The 17,763-nt window shown below is 54.4% G+C and overlaps 1 protein-coding gene and 2 pseudogenes across 1 annotated transcript; all 3 read left to right on the forward strand.

Annotated features, from left to right (window-relative positions):
- Nucleotides 1–2,635: 2,635 nt before the first annotated feature.
- On the forward strand, nt 2,636–5,874 carry LOC138428878 (2-acylglycerol O-acyltransferase 3-like; annotated as a pseudogene).
- A 2,789-nt stretch (nt 5,875–8,663) lies between these two features.
- On the forward strand, nt 8,664–12,573 carry LOC138428854 (2-acylglycerol O-acyltransferase 3-like). Its single transcript, XM_069569788.1, has 7 exons — nt 8,664–9,274; nt 9,907–10,014; nt 10,271–10,341; nt 10,609–10,813; nt 11,124–11,298; nt 11,871–12,073; nt 12,164–12,573. Exons 1-7 carry the CDS (start codon nt 9,148–9,150, stop codon nt 12,316–12,318), a joined length of 1,044 nt encoding a protein of 347 aa, XP_069425889.1. The 5' UTR covers nt 8,664–9,147; the 3' UTR covers nt 12,319–12,573.
- A 1,416-nt stretch (nt 12,574–13,989) lies between these two features.
- Nucleotides 13,990–17,437, forward strand: LOC138428879 (2-acylglycerol O-acyltransferase 3-like; annotated as a pseudogene).
- The last annotated feature ends 326 nt before the right edge of the window (nt 17,438–17,763 follow it).

Consider the following 17,763-nt stretch of genomic DNA (forward strand, 5'->3'; position numbering starts at 1 on the left):
TTATTTAACCCAAGGTTAACATGATTAATCTTAAAGGTTAATACTTATTTCTTCCTATATGCTAGTTATATTCATTATAAGAGTAGGGAACATAGAGATTTAGCAGCAAACATCAGCCCAACAAATGAAAATCCTTTCACCAATGCTCCCCTTAAGATCTGTTTAGTCTTAAGATATGATAAAGTTACATTCTTACACAGCAAGGACACAGTGATATATAAGTACAGTGATTTATTACAAAAGAGAAAATCCATTAACTCAAAAAGTCTAGTATTGCTAACATCAAAAACTACCATATTTCCTTTGCTATATTCCAAATACATTGATTAATATATTCCCAGGTATCTAAGGATATAGAGGCCTGGCGGTGATCATTGACTCAACAAGAAGAAAAAGCCCTATGCTAATTAAGACTCTCAAAATACTCCAAAACTCTCTGTGCTGTTTATGGTTGAGAGGTAGTAAACAATCATGTGCCTAGTGGCAGCAGTAAGGATAATCCTGTCACACAAGCTAGTCTGTCAGCAGAGAGGTTTGACCTGAGACATCCTTGTTCCACCCAGAGCAGGGAATTAGCAGCAATTATTGACACAAAAAATGAAGAGACCCTTCACCAATATAATTCCTAACCAACTATACTAATAATTTTAACTCCCCCAAATAATTTGCCTTTAGTAAGTCTAAAACATCTCGTGCCTCTCAGGTTGGGAGGCTGCAAGCAATCACATGTGGCCGGACAAACCTATACAGGTGGGCTAGATAACCTTCAGAGGAGTCCGTAAGCTGAAACACTCTTGTCACGCCCAGGAATTTTTATTGCTTTGGAGCTGCACGTTTACTCCTTCTCTGAGAGAAACGGTTATGGGGGAGAGCCCCCCGTAAAGTCAGAGGTGTAGGTGAGAGCATAAAACAGACTCTGGTTTTGGGGTTAGATGCTCGGGAACAGGGGGTTTCCTGAGGCTTGATCACGCCTTTGCGTATGCCAAGCCTCCTTCCTCATGACCTTTGCCATGGGCGGAATTCCTCACGCTGGCCCCCGGCAGGTAGGTGAAGGCAATAGGGTAGATGGTGAAATACCATGAACAAAAGCTGATAAGAGTCTAGGTACCTGACAGTAGGGAGTGTTGAAACTATCCCCAGTGATAGAAAAGATAGTTTTAAGTACATAGCTCACTTCTGCATCTCTTCCCATGCTTCATGTTCCCTGGGGGCTGGGAGACCAGATGAAGCAGGGATTTATTTTACCAGCACGCAATCCCACCGCAAGCCCAGCATTAGACCCACATGAACTCATTCACGCAAATGAGAGAGAACTCTTGTGAAGATAAAATTACTCAGATTGAAGGACTTAGAACAGAGATTGGCACAATAAGAGCCAATGATTATTGCCATCATCACCATCATCACACTCATGGCATCTGCCCAATGAGATGGTCAGCTGAAACAGGCTGAGGGCCCTTATGTGGTCACAGCATACTTTGACTTCTGTCTGTCCTGTCTCCTGAACGGCTTTGTGTCTTTATCCAGGATGTGAAGAGAATAACTTGTTGGAAAATGTAACTGAATGCAACTCTGTCTTCTGCTGTCTTAGAAAATTTTTTCAGTGGAAGAACTTTCTCTCATCCTTGGATTAAAATCTTGGCAGTCCTGTAACTTACCTAGGTCCTTCTCAGGGGATAAGTTCTATAGTCATTTTTTCACCCACCATAGCTTCATTTCCAGCTTGGAGGTCCTGACTAGCTGGTATCTCTCTCTCTCTCCTTTTTTTTCTTTTTTTTAATTGGCAAAATATGAGTGTCGCAAAGGAACCAGCAGAGTCTACGAAGCCTTTATTTGAGTAGGGTTTGATGATAGATTTCATGTGAGCTCAGGCTTCTTTGCTTAATGGATATTGGTATTTCTTATTTGTTTGTTTTTTGCCAAAGCTTACTGATCCTGAAACTATGTAACTCAGATTAGGACTTGAACCCATTCAGCCGGGACCCAAACCCAGCCAAAACCCACGGTCTTCCAACTGAGATCACATACCTGGTGTCAGCACTTAATGAAGCTCAGATTCTTGATGTCTCATCGCAGAAATAATTCAAGGAGAGACAAGTGCGATAGGCGAGAACCGAATTTAGAGAGAAACACACCCCACACACAGAGATGGGCCATGTCAGAAGGAGAGAGGGGCTCCACTCACTGAAAGTTGGTACCTAGAAATGTTTAGTCAGTGTATCGGTCAACACGTTGCTCTTCATCTGAGGAAAGGAATTTCCCATCTCCAGCAGGGGCCAGCTGGGTGCAAGCAGGGGGCCATTGCTTGGCCAGAAGAGTCAGCTGGGGGAAGATGGAATAGAAAGGGGAGGAGGGATATGTTGTCTCCCCCTCCCTCACCAACTGCTGGTCACAGCCCTGTGAACCCAAGTAGTAGTTAACCCACCCTTGCCAGGGCTTATGGTGGTCCATTGTGCAGGTCAATAGAGGGGGCAGAAACGAGGGCAGAACCCAGGTCGGGGGTCAGGGCCAGGGGTTTGGGCCAAAAGACAGAAAGCTTCAGAGCCATAGTGGCCCGTGTGTGACTCCTCTCTACAGAAGGCCAGGTTCCACCAATCACCTCTGCCTGGGGCCTCCAGGAGTGTGCTCTCCTGCAATGGATCTCCTACTCTCTGGGGCTGAGTGAGTCCCTAAAGTTCTGAGCACCCCTGGGTCTGCCTCTCTGCTTCCCCATACCAGTCGGGAGGGAGGCGGGGCTGGGATCTCTGGGGCAGGGTCCTTCAAGAGGTGAGAAAGATGTAGATTGGACAGATGGGCCAGAAGTCATGGAACAGAGTCGGTGGGGGGGGAGTATAAAGGGGGAACCTGGGACTTAAACCTCCAGAGTCAGAGTACCCCGTCAACACACACACACCACACCCCCTCCAGCCCAGGTGTGTCTGGCTATCTTGTTCCTTGTACTTCTGAGCTGGGCCTGGATCATAGTGGTCCACTACCTGGATGGGCTCTATGGAGATAGAAACATACCTTGGGCAGGAGACCACAGCTTTGCCTGGGTCCCCAGCTGGGCCATCTGGAGACATTTCTGGGACCACCTCCCCATCTCGCTGAGGCACTGTGGAACTCTATGCTGAGTGGGAGCTGGGCTTCAGGGTAGACCCTAGGGACCATCACCCCCAAAGTCCAAACATAGCACCCCCACCCTCCTGGCGTGCACCCTCCATCCGCAGCTGGTGGACACCACAGAGTTGGGTCCCTCCCACAACGACCTCTTTGTGGAGCTTCCACCCTCTTGGGGTCCTGGCCCTCAGGGTCTTCAGCACCTTCAACACAGAGACCAGCGGCTTCTCCCACCTCTTCCCTGGCCTCCAGCCCCACCTGCTCAGCCTGCCCTGTCGCCTCCATCTTCCTGTCTTCCAGGACTACACCCTGTGTGCTGGTGAGCAGGGGAGCCCTGGGTCTCAGGACCTGCGGTCACCTCCTCCCCTCTGGGGGCCCCTGGTCCAGCTCCACTCTCCCAGTGGCCTCTTTTCTGGAAGACTCAGGCGTCAGGTCTTCCTGCCTCTGCTCTGCTTCGTCAGGTTTGGTGTCGCCTGACAAGGCCAGTGGGGTCACAAAGAGTCAGACATGACCGAGCGACTGAACTGAACTGATAAGGCCAGTGCGTGCTGTCTCTTGTCCAGGCCTGGTGGCCACCCTGGCTGTGAGTTAGCCCCTAGAAGCGCTGGATGGTAATCCACAGGGGACCCAGTGTGCACTTGACTCCACTATAGGGCCTTGAACCCTGAAGTCTGTTGGTGTGGAGGGAGGACTTTTCGCCTGGTCTCCTGCCATCTCTGCTTTCTTCCCCTCATCCTGCCCCCTGGACCCCACAGCTGGTGAAAACCCCTCCACGGGAACTACTTGCTGCTTGCCTACCCTCATGGGATCACCAGCGTCGGAATCTTCTGTAACTTCGGCACTGAGAGCACAGGAATCTCCCAGCAGTCCCCGGGCTTCAGTTCTCGGGAACCTCGCTTAACGGCATCTTCTACATCCCATTCTGCGGAGACTGTGTTAGGTCTTATGATGAGTCTAGAGATGAGGGGGAGGAGGTGACCCCACCTGACGCCTGCCAGAGTGGCCCCCACCCAGCACCCAGCCCAGGGACCTGACTTGAACATTGGCCAGGCTCACAGTGGGCATCAGTGGATGGTTTTGGGGTAAGTGTCCTGCATCCTTGCTGGGAGAGGCGCTGTAGCACACACTGACAGGGGGACAGGGTAGGGAGTCTGGAAAGGGATGGTTATTTCATGTTTCCTGTGCAAAAGCACAGGCGTGACAGACGAGGGATCCAAGGAGGGTGCACTGACTGTTTCTGCACTCCCTCTCGTCCACAGGACTATGTTCTTCAAACCACCAGAGTCAGGGTTTTATCCTGTCCCAGTCCCACGGGGCCAGGCTCTGTTCATTCTGGTCGGGGGAGCCCACGAGGCCCTGTATGACATCCCAGGGGAGCACTTCCTCACTCTCCTTACCCAAATCGTAAACGTTTTGTCCTCCTGGCAGTGAGGCACGGGTGAATGGCTGGGTGAATGGCTGTCCAGCTGGGACTCCTCTCAATGGTCGAAACCTCACTGTGTCTAGAGATCTACACTTTATCCCTACACACCTGCCTCCTGGACTGGACTGTGTGTCCCCAGAGCTTACACCATGACCACCTCTAGAGGGCGCTCTGGGCAGCCCTTCAGTGTGTGCTCTGTGCTCAGCCCTGAGCCCCTTCCCCAGGCTTCCTCCCACAGAGAGAGAGCCAAGATCCCAGTGCGAATCGCTGGACAGTGGGGCTCAGACTCCCTCAGCTCACATTATTTTATGATACCCTCTCACAGGCATGAGATTGCATGATCCTTTGTGTGAAAAAGGATAAATACCCATCTTGCCACCATGCTGTAGTTGAGACTGTATGAGAAAATGTATATAGGAAGTTAGAGTATACATGAATCTTAAGAAATGTAAGTCCCTTCTTCTAGATATTTCTTTGGAGCACCACCATTGGCTTCAGATGGCCTTGGGAAGTGGGAACCTGTGGGGGAGGAATGTGGGGACCCTCCTAGAGCCGGTGATCTGACCAGCCCTCTTCTCTCTTGTCTCCCCACCTTCGCAGTGCCCCTCTGGTGCCCGTGTACTCCTTTGGGAGAATGACATCTTCAGAGTTAAGGCTTCTGCCCCAGACTCCTGGCAGCATCTCTTCCGGGTCACCATCAAGAAGCTCGTGGACATTTCTCCTTGCATCTTCTGGGGCCGTGGTCTCATCTCAGCCAGGTCCTGGGTCTGGTGCCCTTCGCCAGACCCATCACCACTGTGGGTAAGTGCCCAGCTCGAAGGGAGAGGGCCGCTATCAGCTGTGTGCAGCCAAGTTCCCTCTCCTGACCTGTGCCCCCTGTCCCTGCAGTGGGCCGCCCCATCCCGGTGCCCCAGTGCCCGCAGCCCCCCGAGGAACAGGTGGACCGCTATCACGTGCTCTACATGAAGGCTGTGGAGCAACTGTTGGAGGAGCACAGGAGAGCTGCGGCCTCCCGGCTTCTACTCGCCTCACCTTCGCCCTGGCCTCACCCGTCCCCACCTCCTGGCCCTCCCAGCCCCTGATCCCAGTGCCCGAGCCGCCCACCGGCTGCCATGCTACTGTGCCAATAAGAGCCAGTTCTCTCACCACTGCTTCGTAGAGTCTCTCTGGGCGTGAGCCTGCCCACGTGGGTTCCATCTCCACCTGATCGAGACAGACTCGCTGCCTGAGACTGACAGCAGGGCCCTGAATTCTGCCCCCAGAGACTGAATTCTGCTCTCTCGGCTTCCACCTAATCTCTTCCCTTGGCTGGGCCTTTCTCCCTCTAAATAAAGGCATCTGCTTAGCTAAGAGTTATAGGGCCTAGAATGGTATTGGGGAAGGTAGATCCCTGAAGAACTATTCTCTGAAGTGTGGACAGGATTAGGTGGGTGCAGACAGTAAGGTAGGTGGTGAAATACTGTCAACAAAAGCTGACATGGATCAAGAGTACCTCTCGGAAGGGAGAGTTGGAATGAGCCTTCGTGATAGGAAAGAAAGAGTTAAGTACACAGCTTCCTTTTGCCTCTGCTCCCATCCTTCCTGTTGCCTCGGGGCTGGGAGCTCACGTGATGCAGGGGTTTATTTTACCATATGAAGCCCTACTGCAAGCCCAGCATTAGGTCCACCTGACCTCATTCACTCAGTGAGAAGGGATTCTTGGCAAAACTAACTTATTAGGATCAAAAACTTTAACAGAGTTTGGCAAAAGAAGAGCCAGTGAATTTATCACTATCGTGTCCGTCACCACCATCATCATCATCACAGGCATGGCACCAGTGAAATATTGTGAGGGACTTTATGTGATCCAGTGGATGGGAACCGGCCTGCCAGTGCCGGGGACGCAGATGGGACCCCTGGTCCGAGAGGATCCCACGGAGCGACTAAGGATGCCAAGGACCAACTAAGCCCAAAGGCCACAGAGACTGAATCTCTGTGGGGACCAGGAGCCGCAGCCCCTGAGCTTGGAAGCCACAACTACTGACGCCGTGAGCCTAGGGCCTGTATTCTGAAAGTAGAGAAGGCTCCACAATGAGAAGTCCATGCACAGCAAGGCAGAGTAGCCCCATTGGCTGCAACCAGAGAAAGGCCTTGCACACTAACAAAGACCTAGCACAGCCAATGATAAACACATAATTTGAAATATTTGCAAGACTTTTTAAATTTTATTTTCTTCTATTTTATTTTTAGCTGCGTTGGTCTTGCTTTTACATGCCGGGCTTTCTCTAGTTGCCCAAAGCCAGGGCTACTCTCTACTGGCGGTGCACGTGCGTCTCGGGCCCTGGCTTCCGTGTTGCTGAGAACAGACTCTAGAATGCTCAGGTTTCGGTAGTTGTGGCTCCAGCTAAGTAGTTGGAGCACGTAGACTTAGTTGCCTCACGGCATGTGGAATCTTCCCTGACCAGGGATCGAACCCATACCTCCTGCCTTCCCAAGAAGATTCCCAAGTGCTGGACCACCAGGGAAGTCCAATTTGCTTTTCATTAAAAAATTATTTTAAAAAGTGATGATCCAGGAATTCCCAGGGGGTACAATGGACGGGACTGTGAGTTCACAATGCCTAGAGCCCTGGTTCAGTCCCTAGTCAGGAAGTAAAATCCCACAGGGCACGGCGGAGCTCAACAACAACAACAAGAAAGAACACTTACCTTGAGCTGAAAGCTGCCGGTTCACCACCTCTGGTCATTGTTGACCTGGGCCATGGATAAGGTGAGGACTGGCCCCAGTCCACCTGAGGGTGTGCCCAGCGCAGTGGACTCTCTCTTAGAGGGGCTCCCCAGTTCCTAGCATTTCTGAAAAACCATGCCCCCAGAGGTCTCTCCACCGGGGCCTAAGCTACTCCTTAGGGATTAAAGCTTCCTGCACATTCTCTACCCCTCAGGGGCAGGCTACGGGGTTAAATGGGGAGCCCCGCTATTCAGGATACACACCCACAAGGCAAGCCCCACTAGCACAGACCTCTGGCCCAGTGAGCCCAGGGACCAGCTGGAGTCAATGCCCAGGTCCCAGAGCAGATCGTTGAGCTTGCAGACCTGCAATCACAAGGGATTTGCCAAGTTGGCACTGAACACCAGTGAGGAACCCGGGGGGTGAGGGGGGTGGGGGGTGGTTGGTAGCCGGGCCTAGCCTCTGGGGCAAGGCTGCTGGGGAGGAGCCCCGCCTCTGGGGCCCGGGAGTCAGGAGTCCCCTGTGCCCCCAGAGCCTCGCCGGTGCCAGTCTTCTCTTTGGGGGAGAATGAGGCCTTCCACAGTTTCTGAACGCACCGGGGTTCTAGGCGGAAAGACACAGGAAACACTGGGCCGCTGCTGAGAGTGGCTCTACGAATGTTCCAGGCCCCAGGGCCTCCTCCTGCCCTTCCACACCTGAAACCTCTGCCTGCTCTGCTCCCAGCTCCCCAGCCCGCTCCCTGCTCCCGGGCTCAAGGCCCCTGCATGGTTGGGAGGGGAAAGTCCCAGGTTGGGGCCTGAATACTTGGTGCCAGCCCCGCCCCCAGGCTGGCATTTGGCCAACCCACCAGCCCCGAACTCTGTCCCACTGGATCCCTTGAGAGGGAAGGGCACCTCAAAGCATCTCAGTGATCACCCCTCTTGATCCTCTTCTGCCCAAAGTCGGGGCCCCCATCCCGGTACAACTGGGTGGGGTGTCGGGGCGGAAGGGGTACTTCAGCACATGCACACGCGCTGCTCTGGGTCTCTGGTCTCAGTTGAGTGGCTCTCGCAGCTGTTCCAAGATCAGACCCCATGCTACCCGGTCCCCGCCCACGGACACCTCCTCTTCATCTAGTTGGCCTCAGGCCCCTGGAGGAGTGTGGCTGGCGACTGAAATTCAACCTGGGAATAAACTTGTGTGTTGGTGTGTTTCTCCTCAGGGTTGAGATACCACGCTAATTAACGCCTCCGAGTGGCCCGTTGCTGCTGCTGCTAAGTCGCTTCAGTCGTGTCCCACTCTGTGTGACCCCACAGACGGTAGCCCACCAGGCTCCACCGTCCCTGGGATTCTCCAGGCAAGAACGCTGGAGTGGGTTGCCATTTCCTTCTCCAATGCATGAAAGTGAAAAGTGAAAGTGAAGTCGTTCAGTAAGTGTCCGACTCTTCGTGACCCCATGGACTACAGCCTTCCAGGCTCCTCCGTCCATGGGATTTTCCAGGCGAGAGTACTGGAGTGGGTCGCCATTGCCTTCTCCATCCAAGTGGCCTAGACACTCCCAGACCCACAAACACTAGGGTGTGCTCGTCCAGGAAGAATCAGGGCTGGGACCCAGTGGGTGGGCTCTCTGGCTTCTTCTGCAAAAAGAAGCACTCCCGCCCACAATGATTTCTAATGCACCGAGGGCTGGGCCTCCAGGGCACGCCCCCTAGGCCATCTCCCAGTCGCAAGAAGGGACCAGCCCAGTCCAACCCACTGAAGAAGTTCATAAGTGAGAGCAGACTGGAGACTTCTGGGGCTCTGATGAGAGAGTCTCCCCACGCACACAGCCCCCTGCAAGCAATCCTGGGAGGCTCCAAGTGCTTGGCCACTCAGACCAGAAAGATTTCTTGCGCTCCAACCAAAGCCTTCGTCCCATTTTTCCTGGTTTGGGAGCCCTGATGGCTGAAGGGGAGCACCTGGGAGTCTCCAGCACCCTACCACCCACCCCCAGCATGAAAACCCTAAAGAAACAGTGGTTAGAAGTACTGAGCACCTACCAATATGTGCTCTGTTTCTGCTTCCTGGGTAAGGGGAGCCGGGCAGGGGTCCAGCTGGGAAGGTGGCAAAAGGGGAAGGTAGAGGGAGGAAGGCTGGAGCACCCCCTACTGGACCACCAGGGCAAAGGGAGGGACGTGAGGTCTCTCAGTCCTGTCCCACTTTTCCCCACCCCACGGACTGTAGTCTACGAGGCTCCTCCGTCCGTAGGATTTTCGAGGCAAGAATACTGGAGCGAGCTGCCATTTCCTTCCCGACTCAAGGATTGAACCTGGGTCTCCTGCATTGCAGACAGATGCTTTACCATCTGAGCCACTAGGGAAGCCCAGGGCAAAGGGATGGTTTAGTCGCTAAGTCGTGCCCGACTCTTGCGACCCCATGGACTGTAGCTCCTCTGTCCATGGGATTCTCCAGGCAAGAATACTGGAGTGGGTTGCCATTTCCTTCTCCAGGGGCTCTTCCCAACCCAGCAATCGAACCCGGGTCTCCTGCATTGCAGGCAGATTCTTTACCAACTGAGCTGCCAGGGAAGCCCAGGGCAAAGGGAGGGACGTGCCAAAGTCTAGCAGGGAGACAGGCAACGATCTCACTGGTGAGGGGAGAGGGGAGAAGTCACTGCGATATCACAATCTAACTCATTTTCCTTTCTCACCGTTCCCCAGGCCTTTTCTTTTCCCTTGCTGGCTTCCTCCTCCTCTTCACCTCGCTCTGGTATCTCTCTCTTCTCTACTTGGTATGGTTATTCCTGGACTGGGACACACCCCAGCAAGGTGAGTGCTAAACAAGGGCAGGAGGAGGAGGGGGTGACAGAGGACGAGACGGCTGGATGGCATCATGGACTCGGTGGACGTGAGTCTGAGCAACCTCTGGGAAACAGTGAAGGACAGGGAAGGCTGGCATGCTGCAGTCCATGGGGTCACAGAGAGACACCAGTTAGCAGCTAAACAGCAAAAGCAAGGGCCTGGGAAGAAGGAGGCGATAAGTGGTGTCTGCAGCGACTCTGCCCCCCTTATCTCTCTGCCCAAGGTGGAAGGCGCTATCAGTGGTTGAAGAACTGGACTGCTTGGAAACACCTGAGCGATTATTTCCCCCTTAAGGTAACAGGTCACCCTCCAAGGGATGCTCCACTCCTCCCGCTCCCTTACCTCCCACCTCCTCTCTCCTCCCCATGATGGATTCTCACCTCTGGCTGCTTAGGTTCAGGTAACGGGGCAGGGGGTGGGATGGTGTTCCAGACTGGACCCTTGTGCCTTTGGCCCCATCTTATCCTGAGCTCTCAAGATCTTGGTGGGGAGGGACGCCCTTTCAGCTGGGCTCTTGCCTTCCCTGTTTTCTTGCCCTCATCCTGCCCCCTGCCGCCACAGCTGGTGAAGACAGCAGAGCTGCCCCCAGACAGGAACTACGTTCTAGGATCCCACCCACATGGGATCATAGCCGTCGGAACCGTCTGTAACTTTGCCACAGAGGGCACTGGCCTCTCGCAGGTCTTCCCAGGGCTTCGGTTCTCACTGGCCGTGTTGAATTGTCTCTTGTACCTGCCAGGCCATCGAGAGTACTTTCTGTCCTGTGGTGAGTTTGAGCTGAGTGACAGAGGGTGACCCCACCCCAGTCTGGCCAGAGTGACCCCCAGTCACCACCCACCCCAGGCACTTGGCTTGACTTGGCCTGGTTCACAATGGGGGTCAGGGGGTGGCTTGGCCCCAAGCGTCCTGCATCCTTGCTGGGAGAGGCACTGTGGGACACGTGGACAGGGGCACGGGGTAGGGAATTCGGAGAGAATGGGATGATGTCGAATACTCAGTGTGCTAAAGGGACAGCAGAGGGACTATGGAGCCAGTGAGGGGGTACCAACTGTCCCTGAACCTCCTCATGCCCACAGGAGCGTGTTCTGTGAACCGTCAGAGCCTGGATTATGTTCTGTCTCAATCTCAGCTGGGCAGGGCTGTGGTCATCGTGGTCGGAGGGGCCAATGAAGCCCTGTATGCCGTCCCGGGGGAGCACTGCCTCACTCTCCGGAATCGGAAAGGCTTCGTCCGCCTGGCACTGAGGCACGGGTGAGCGGGGGCCCAGCCGGGGCTGCCTTCAGTGGGCAGAACCTCACCGTGTGTGGCCGTCTACCCCCTATCTGTACACTTCGGCTCCCTGGAGGTGGGCTGTGTGTCCCCAGCGCTTCCATCGCGCCCACCTCTAGAGGGCGCTCTAGGCGGACCTTGGGTGTTTGCTCTGTGCCCAGCCCTGGTGCCCATTCCCCAGGCTTCCTCCCACGCAGAGAGAGACAGGATCACAGTGCGAAGCGCTGGACCCTGGGGGCTCCTATGCCCTCGGCTCCCATTCTTTTATGATGCCCCCTCACAGGCAAGACCTTGCACACCTCTTACTTGTGAAACAGAGCTAAGGCCCGCCTTGCCACCACGTTGTAGCTGAGACTGTGTGAGAAAATAAATATGAGAAGGTCCAGGACACACTGGGCTTAAGAAAGAAAATCCCTTCATCCAGATCTTTCTTGTAGAACCATCATTTGCTGCTAATGCCTAGGAAAGTGGGAACCTATGGGGGAGGAGTTTGGGAGGGCTCCTCGAGCCCCTGATGTGCCCAGCCATTTTCTCTCTTACCCCTCCCTTCCCAGCGCCTCCCTGGTGCCCGTGTACTCCTTTGGGGAGAATGACATCTTCAGAGTTAAGGCTTTTGCCCCAGACTCCTGGCAGCATCTGCTCCAAGTCACCATCAAGAAGCTCCTGAGCTTCTGTCCTTGCATCTTCTGGGGCCGTGGTCTCTTCTCAGCCAAGTCCTGGGGCCTGCTGCCCCTCGCCAGACCCATCACCACTGTGGGTGAGTGCCCATGTGCAGGGAAGAAGGCCACTATCAGCTGTGCATGCAACCCAGGCCCCTCCCCTGACCTGTGTCCCCCTGTCTCTGCAGTGGGCCGCCCCATCCCGGTGCCCCAGTGCCCGCAGCCCACCGAGGAGCAGGTGGACCACTATCACACGCTGTACATGAAGGCTCTGGAGCAACTGTTTGAGGAGCACAAGGAGAGCTGCGGCCTCCCGGCTTCTACTCGCCTCACCTTCATCTAGCCCTGGCCTCACCCCTCGCCACCTCACAGCCTGGCCCCCGCCCCCAGCCCCTAATCCCAGCGCCTGAGAGCCCCACCTACTGCCATGCTACTGTGCCAGTAAAAGTAAGCTTTCTCACCTCTGCTTGATAGAATCTCTCTCTTTGAGCAAGTTTGCCCACGTGTGTTCCACCACCACGCTAATCGACAGAGACTTGCCACCTTAGACTGAGAGCTGAGCCCTGAATTCTCCCAGATATTAAATTCTGGTCTATCAGCCTCTGTCTCATCTCTTCCCTTGGTTGGGGCCTTTCTCCCTCTGTAAATAAAGGCATCTACTTAGCTGAGAAACAGGACGATCAGAATATTTTCGGGGAGGGTAGATCCCAACGGGCTAGGCTCTTAAGTGCAGACAGGAGGTGTAGGTAAGTGACGACAATAGGGTAGCTGGTGAAATACTGTGAGCAAAAGCTGACAGGGGTCAAGGGAACCTTTAGTAGGCAGATTTCGATTGATCTCTTGTGATAGAAAAGAGAGAGTTTCCTATCTGCATCTCCTTCCTATTCCCTGGGGGCTGGGAGAGCATATGAAGCGGGGATTTATTTTACCATATGAAGCCCTACTGCAAGCCCAGCATTAGGTCCACATGAACCTCATTCACTGGGTGGGTGAGAAAGGACTCGTCCCAAAATTACCTTATTAACATCAAAAAATTTAAAAGAGTTTAGGAAAATAAGAGCCAACCAATTTATCACCATCATGTCTATCACCACTATCATCCTCACGGTCACGGCACCAGTGAAATACCAAGGATCCCTGAAACACTGGGAGGGACCTTATGTGGTCATAGCATCCTTTGACTTACGTGCCTCCTATTTGCTATCTTTGTGCCTGTATCCATGACTTAAATGAGAAGCACTTTTTGGAAAGTAGCTGAGTACAAATCGATTTGCTCTCCACCATGCTGGAAATTTTATTCAGTGGAAGAATTTTCTCTTGTCCAAGCGAAAACTCTTAGCAGTCTCATGAATTATCTGGGTCGTTCTCAGGTGACAACTTCTACATTCACTAAATGTTCATGTCTAGAAATGTTCAGGTGGGTTAGCAATCAACACTTGGATCTGCATCTGAGGCTGGGAATCCCTGGTAACTCAGGTGCTAAAGGCATCCCTGCTGGCTGAGATGTAAATAATCAACCTGGCATGCTGGAGACCCAGGTTCCATCCCTGGATCAGGAAGATCCTCTGTTGAAGGGCAAAGCAACCCATTTCAGTATTCTTGCCTGAGGAATCCCATGGAACCTGGCTGGTTAGAGCAAAGTCCATGGGATTGCAAATAGTCGGACACGACTGAGCAGCTTTCACTTCTTCAGCTGGTAAAGAATCCACTGGCAATGCAGGAGAGTCCAGTTTGCTCCCTGGGTTGGGAAGGTCCTGTAGAGAATGGAGAGGCTACCCACTCCCGTATTCTGGTCGGGAGAACTCCAGGGACACAGGGGCCTGGCAGGCTACAGCCCATGGGGTCCCGGAGAGGCGGACACAACTGAGTGACTTTCACTTACAACAGGGGGGAGCTAGCTGCACCCAGGGAAGGGCAGAGGAGGAGGTGTAGCCACGGCTGAGAGTGGGCCTGCCACTGTTCCGCGTTCCCTGGATCCTCCTCCTGCCGGTCCTCACGCTTATCCACACCGACGATGAGACCCGCTTCTACCTGCTCTGTCCCCAACTCCACCACAGGTTCAGGCCCTGGCATGGTCAGGAGGTGAGAGTCCCAGGACGGGACCTGAACTCTTGGCTGCCAGCCTCGCACCCAGGCTGGACTCTGTCCAAGTGAACCCCTCAGCAAAGAAGGGGACGTAAAGGCATCTCAGCAACCCCCCTTCTTGACTGCTCCTCTGCCCACAGTGGCGACCCCGATGAGGTTACAAGGAACCAGGGGGCCTACTCCCGTGCAGATGGAGCCACGCACGCAGTTGTTCCAAGAGCTCGGGGTGCGGTACGTGTCCCCACCCACAGGCACCTCCTCACTTAGGCAACCACTGGCCCCTTAGTGACTCTGGGCAAGGCCTGAAATGAAAAGTGGGAACATACTTGTGCCACTGACGTGTTCGACCTTGGGGATGAGATACCCTCTCCAAGCCACGTCTCCTTGTGGCCTCGCTATTCCCAGAGACCCACAAATGGACAAGGGCGCTTGTCCAGGATCTTTGAGATCACACAGTTGAGGCTGGGACCCAGTGGGTGGGCTCTCTGGATTCTTCTGCAACCTCTGCCCCACAGGATTTTGGATGCATCTGGGGGTGGACCTCTGTGGCACGCTCCCTGCCCTGCCTCCCTGCCCTACCCAGTGGCCGGCCTGGACTGACCCACTGGAGAAGTTCATGATCAGTGTGTAGAGAGGCCTGAAACGTCTGGGGCTCTGGACCCAAGAGTCTCCACATCCACACAGCCCCTGCAAGAGATCCCCGGAGGCCACAAGGGTTTGGCCACTAGACCAGAAAAGCTTCCAAGACTCTTAAAAAAAACCAGCATTCTTTTTCTGGAGTCCTAGAGTCCTGCTGGCAGAAGGGGAGCACCAGAGAGCCTCCACCGCCTAGCCGCCCTCCCCCACTATCAGAATCCTGCAGAAACAGTGGCTGGAAGCACTGGACGTCTATACAGACGTGCTCTGTTGACTCTTTCTGGGTGAGGGGAGCAGGCTGAGGGGTCCATGATGAAAGAAGGGAAGGGGGAGTGTGGGGAGAAAAACGCTACAGACCCCCACCCCATACCTGGATGTGAGGGGCAAAGGGAGGAGGGGCCAGAAGTCAGCTGGGAGATGCCCAAGGATCTCACCTGTCAGTATGGAGGGGAGACGTCATCATGGTTTCATAATCCAGGTCATTTTCCTTTCTCGTCTCTCCCCAGGCCCTTTCTTTTCCCTTCTTGCCTTCCTCCTCCTCTTCACCTCCATCTGGTTTTCTCTGTGCTCTACGTGGTGTGATTCTTTCTGGATCAGGACACAGCTCCCCAAGGTTACTAAACAAGGGCCCCGGTAGTGAGCGGTGATAAATGGTGTCTACAGTGATTCTTCCCCCCTTATCTCTCTGCCCAAGGTGGAAGGCGTTATCAGTGGTTGAAGAACTGGACTGCTTGGAAACACCTGAGAAATTATTTCCCCATTAAGGTAACAGGTCACCCTCCAAGTGACACTCCACTCCTCCCGCTCCCTTACCTCCCACCTCGTCTCTCCTTCCCATGATGGATTCTCACCTCTGGCTGCTTACGTTCAGGTAACGGGGCAGGGGGTGGGATGGTGTTCCAGACTGGACCCTCATGCCTTTGACCCAATCTTAGACCCTAAACTCTCAGGTCTCTTGGTGGGGGCGGGTACCCTTTCAGCTGGGGTCCTGCCGTCTCTGCTTTCTTTCCTTCATCCTGCCCCCTGCCGCCACAGCTGGTGAAAACAGCAGAGCTGCCCCCAGACAGGAGCTACATGCCAGTGTCCCGCCCACATGGGGTCATGGATGTTGGAAGCTTCTGTAACTCCTGCGCTGAGAGCACTGGCTCCTCCCAGCAGTTCCCAGTGTCTCGGTTCTCAGGTTCACGCTGAACGGCATGTTCCACCGCCCAGTCTGTGGAGACCATGTTACGTCCTGCCGTGAGACCAGGGCGGAATGACAGAAGGCAACCCCACCTCAATCCGGAAAGAGTGGTCCCTGCTCACCACCCAGCGCAGGCACTTGGCTTGAACATTGACCAGGCTCACCAAGGGGGTCAGGAAGGGGCTTTGGAGCAAGTGTCCTGCATCCTTCCTGGGAGAGGCGCTGTAGGGTACACGGACTGAGGCACAGGGGGAAGGAGTTTGGAAAAAAAAGGGGTGGTATCTCACCTTTCCTGAGCTAAAGGGCAGGGTGAGGTACTAAGGGTACAAGGAGGGGGTACTCACTGTTCCTGCACCCCCTCTTGTCCACAGGGCTATGTTCTACAAGCCACAAGAGCCTGGATTTTATTCTGTTGCAGCCCCAGCTGGGCCAGGCTGTGGTCATCCAAGTCAGGGGGAGCCCAGAAGGCCCTGTATGCCATCCCAGGGAGCACTACCTCACTCTCTGGAATCGTAAAGGCTTCGTCCGCCTGGCACTGAGACACGGGTGAGCGGGGGCCCAGCCAGGGATGCCTTCGATGGTCAGAGCCTCACAGTGTGTCTGGGGAGCTACACTCTATGCCTACACACCCGCCCCCGGGAGGTGGACTGTGTGTTCCCACAGCTTACACGGTGACCACCTCTAGAGGGCACTCTGGGCAGACCTTGGGTGTTTGCTCTGTGCCCAGCCCTGGTGCCCATTCCCCAGGCTTCCTCCCACGCAGAGACACAGGATCACAGTGCGAATTGCTGGACCCTGGGGTTCAGACTCCCTCAGCTCACATTTTTTTATGATACCCTCTCACAGGCAATACCTTGCATGTTTCTTTACTTGTGAAATAGGGTTAACATCCACCTTGCCACCCACCTCTCAACACATTGTAGTTGAGACTGTATGAGAAAATGTATATAGGAAGTTAGAGTATACATGAATCTTAAGAAATGTAAGTCCCTTCTTCTAATATTTCTCTGGAGCACCATCATTGGCTTCAGATGGCCTCGGGAAGTGGGAACCTGTTGGGGAGGAATGTGGGGACCCTCTGAGAGCCGCTGATCTGACCAGCCCTCTTCTCTCTTGTCTCCCCACTTTCCCAGCGCCTCCCTGGTGCCCGTGTACTCCTTTGGGGAGAATGACATCTTCAGAGTTAAGGCTTTTGCCCCGGACTCCTGGCAGCATCACCTTCAAGAAGTTCCTGGCCATTTCTCCTTGCATCTCCTTGCGTCTCTTCTCAGCCAAGTCCTGGGGCCTGGTGCCCTTGGCCAGACCCATCACCACTGTGGGTGAGTGTCTGTCTCCAAGAAGGACTCCATCAACTGTGTGTGCAGCCGAGGCCCCTCCCCGACCTGTGGCCTCTGTCCCTGCAGCGGGCCGCCCCATCCCGGTGCCCCAGTGCCCGCAGCCCACCGAGCAGCAGGTGGACCACTGTCACAGGCTCTACATGAAGGCTCTGGAGCAACTGTTTGAGGACCACTAGGAGAGCTGCGGCATCCCGGCTTCTACTCACCTCACCTTCATCTAGCCCTGGCCTCACCCCTCCCCACTTCACAGCACCCCCAACCCCTGATCCCAGTGCCCGAGCCCCCCACCAACTGCCATGCTACTGTGCCAATAAGAGCCAGTTCTCTCACCACTGCTTGGTAAAGTCAGACGCTGGCAGAGCTCAGGCTCTCCCTCTGGATGTGAGGATCAGTTCAGTTCAGTCACTCAGTCGTGTCCAACTGTTTGCGACCCCACGCATCGCAGCACGCCAGGCCTCCCTGTCCATCACCAACTCCCAGAGTTCACTCAAACTCATGTCCATCAAGTTGGTGATGCCATCCAACCATCTCATCCTCTGTCGTCCCC

The sequence above is a fragment of the Ovis canadensis genome, chromosome 24, assembly GCF_042477335.2.
Source record: "Ovis canadensis isolate MfBH-ARS-UI-01 breed Bighorn chromosome 24, ARS-UI_OviCan_v2, whole genome shotgun sequence".
NCBI lineage: Eukaryota > Metazoa > Chordata > Mammalia > Artiodactyla > Bovidae > Ovis > Ovis canadensis.

What these genes read in the sequence shown, in the direction of transcription:
- LOC138428854 (XM_069569788.1), top strand. Translation starts at nt 9,148, where the DNA reads ATGGCTGAAGGGGAGCACCTGGGAGTCTCCAGCACCCTACCACCCACC. An exon ending in GCTCTGTTTCTGCTTCCTGG is followed by an intron (nt 9,275 to 9,906) that starts GTAAGGGGAGCC and finishes ACCGTTCCCCAG; the next exon opens with GCCTTTTCTTTTCCCTTGCT. An exon ending in CAGACCCATCACCACTGTGG is followed by an intron (nt 12,074 to 12,163) that starts GTGAGTGCCCAT and finishes CTGTCTCTGCAG; the next exon opens with TGGGCCGCCCCATCCCGGTG.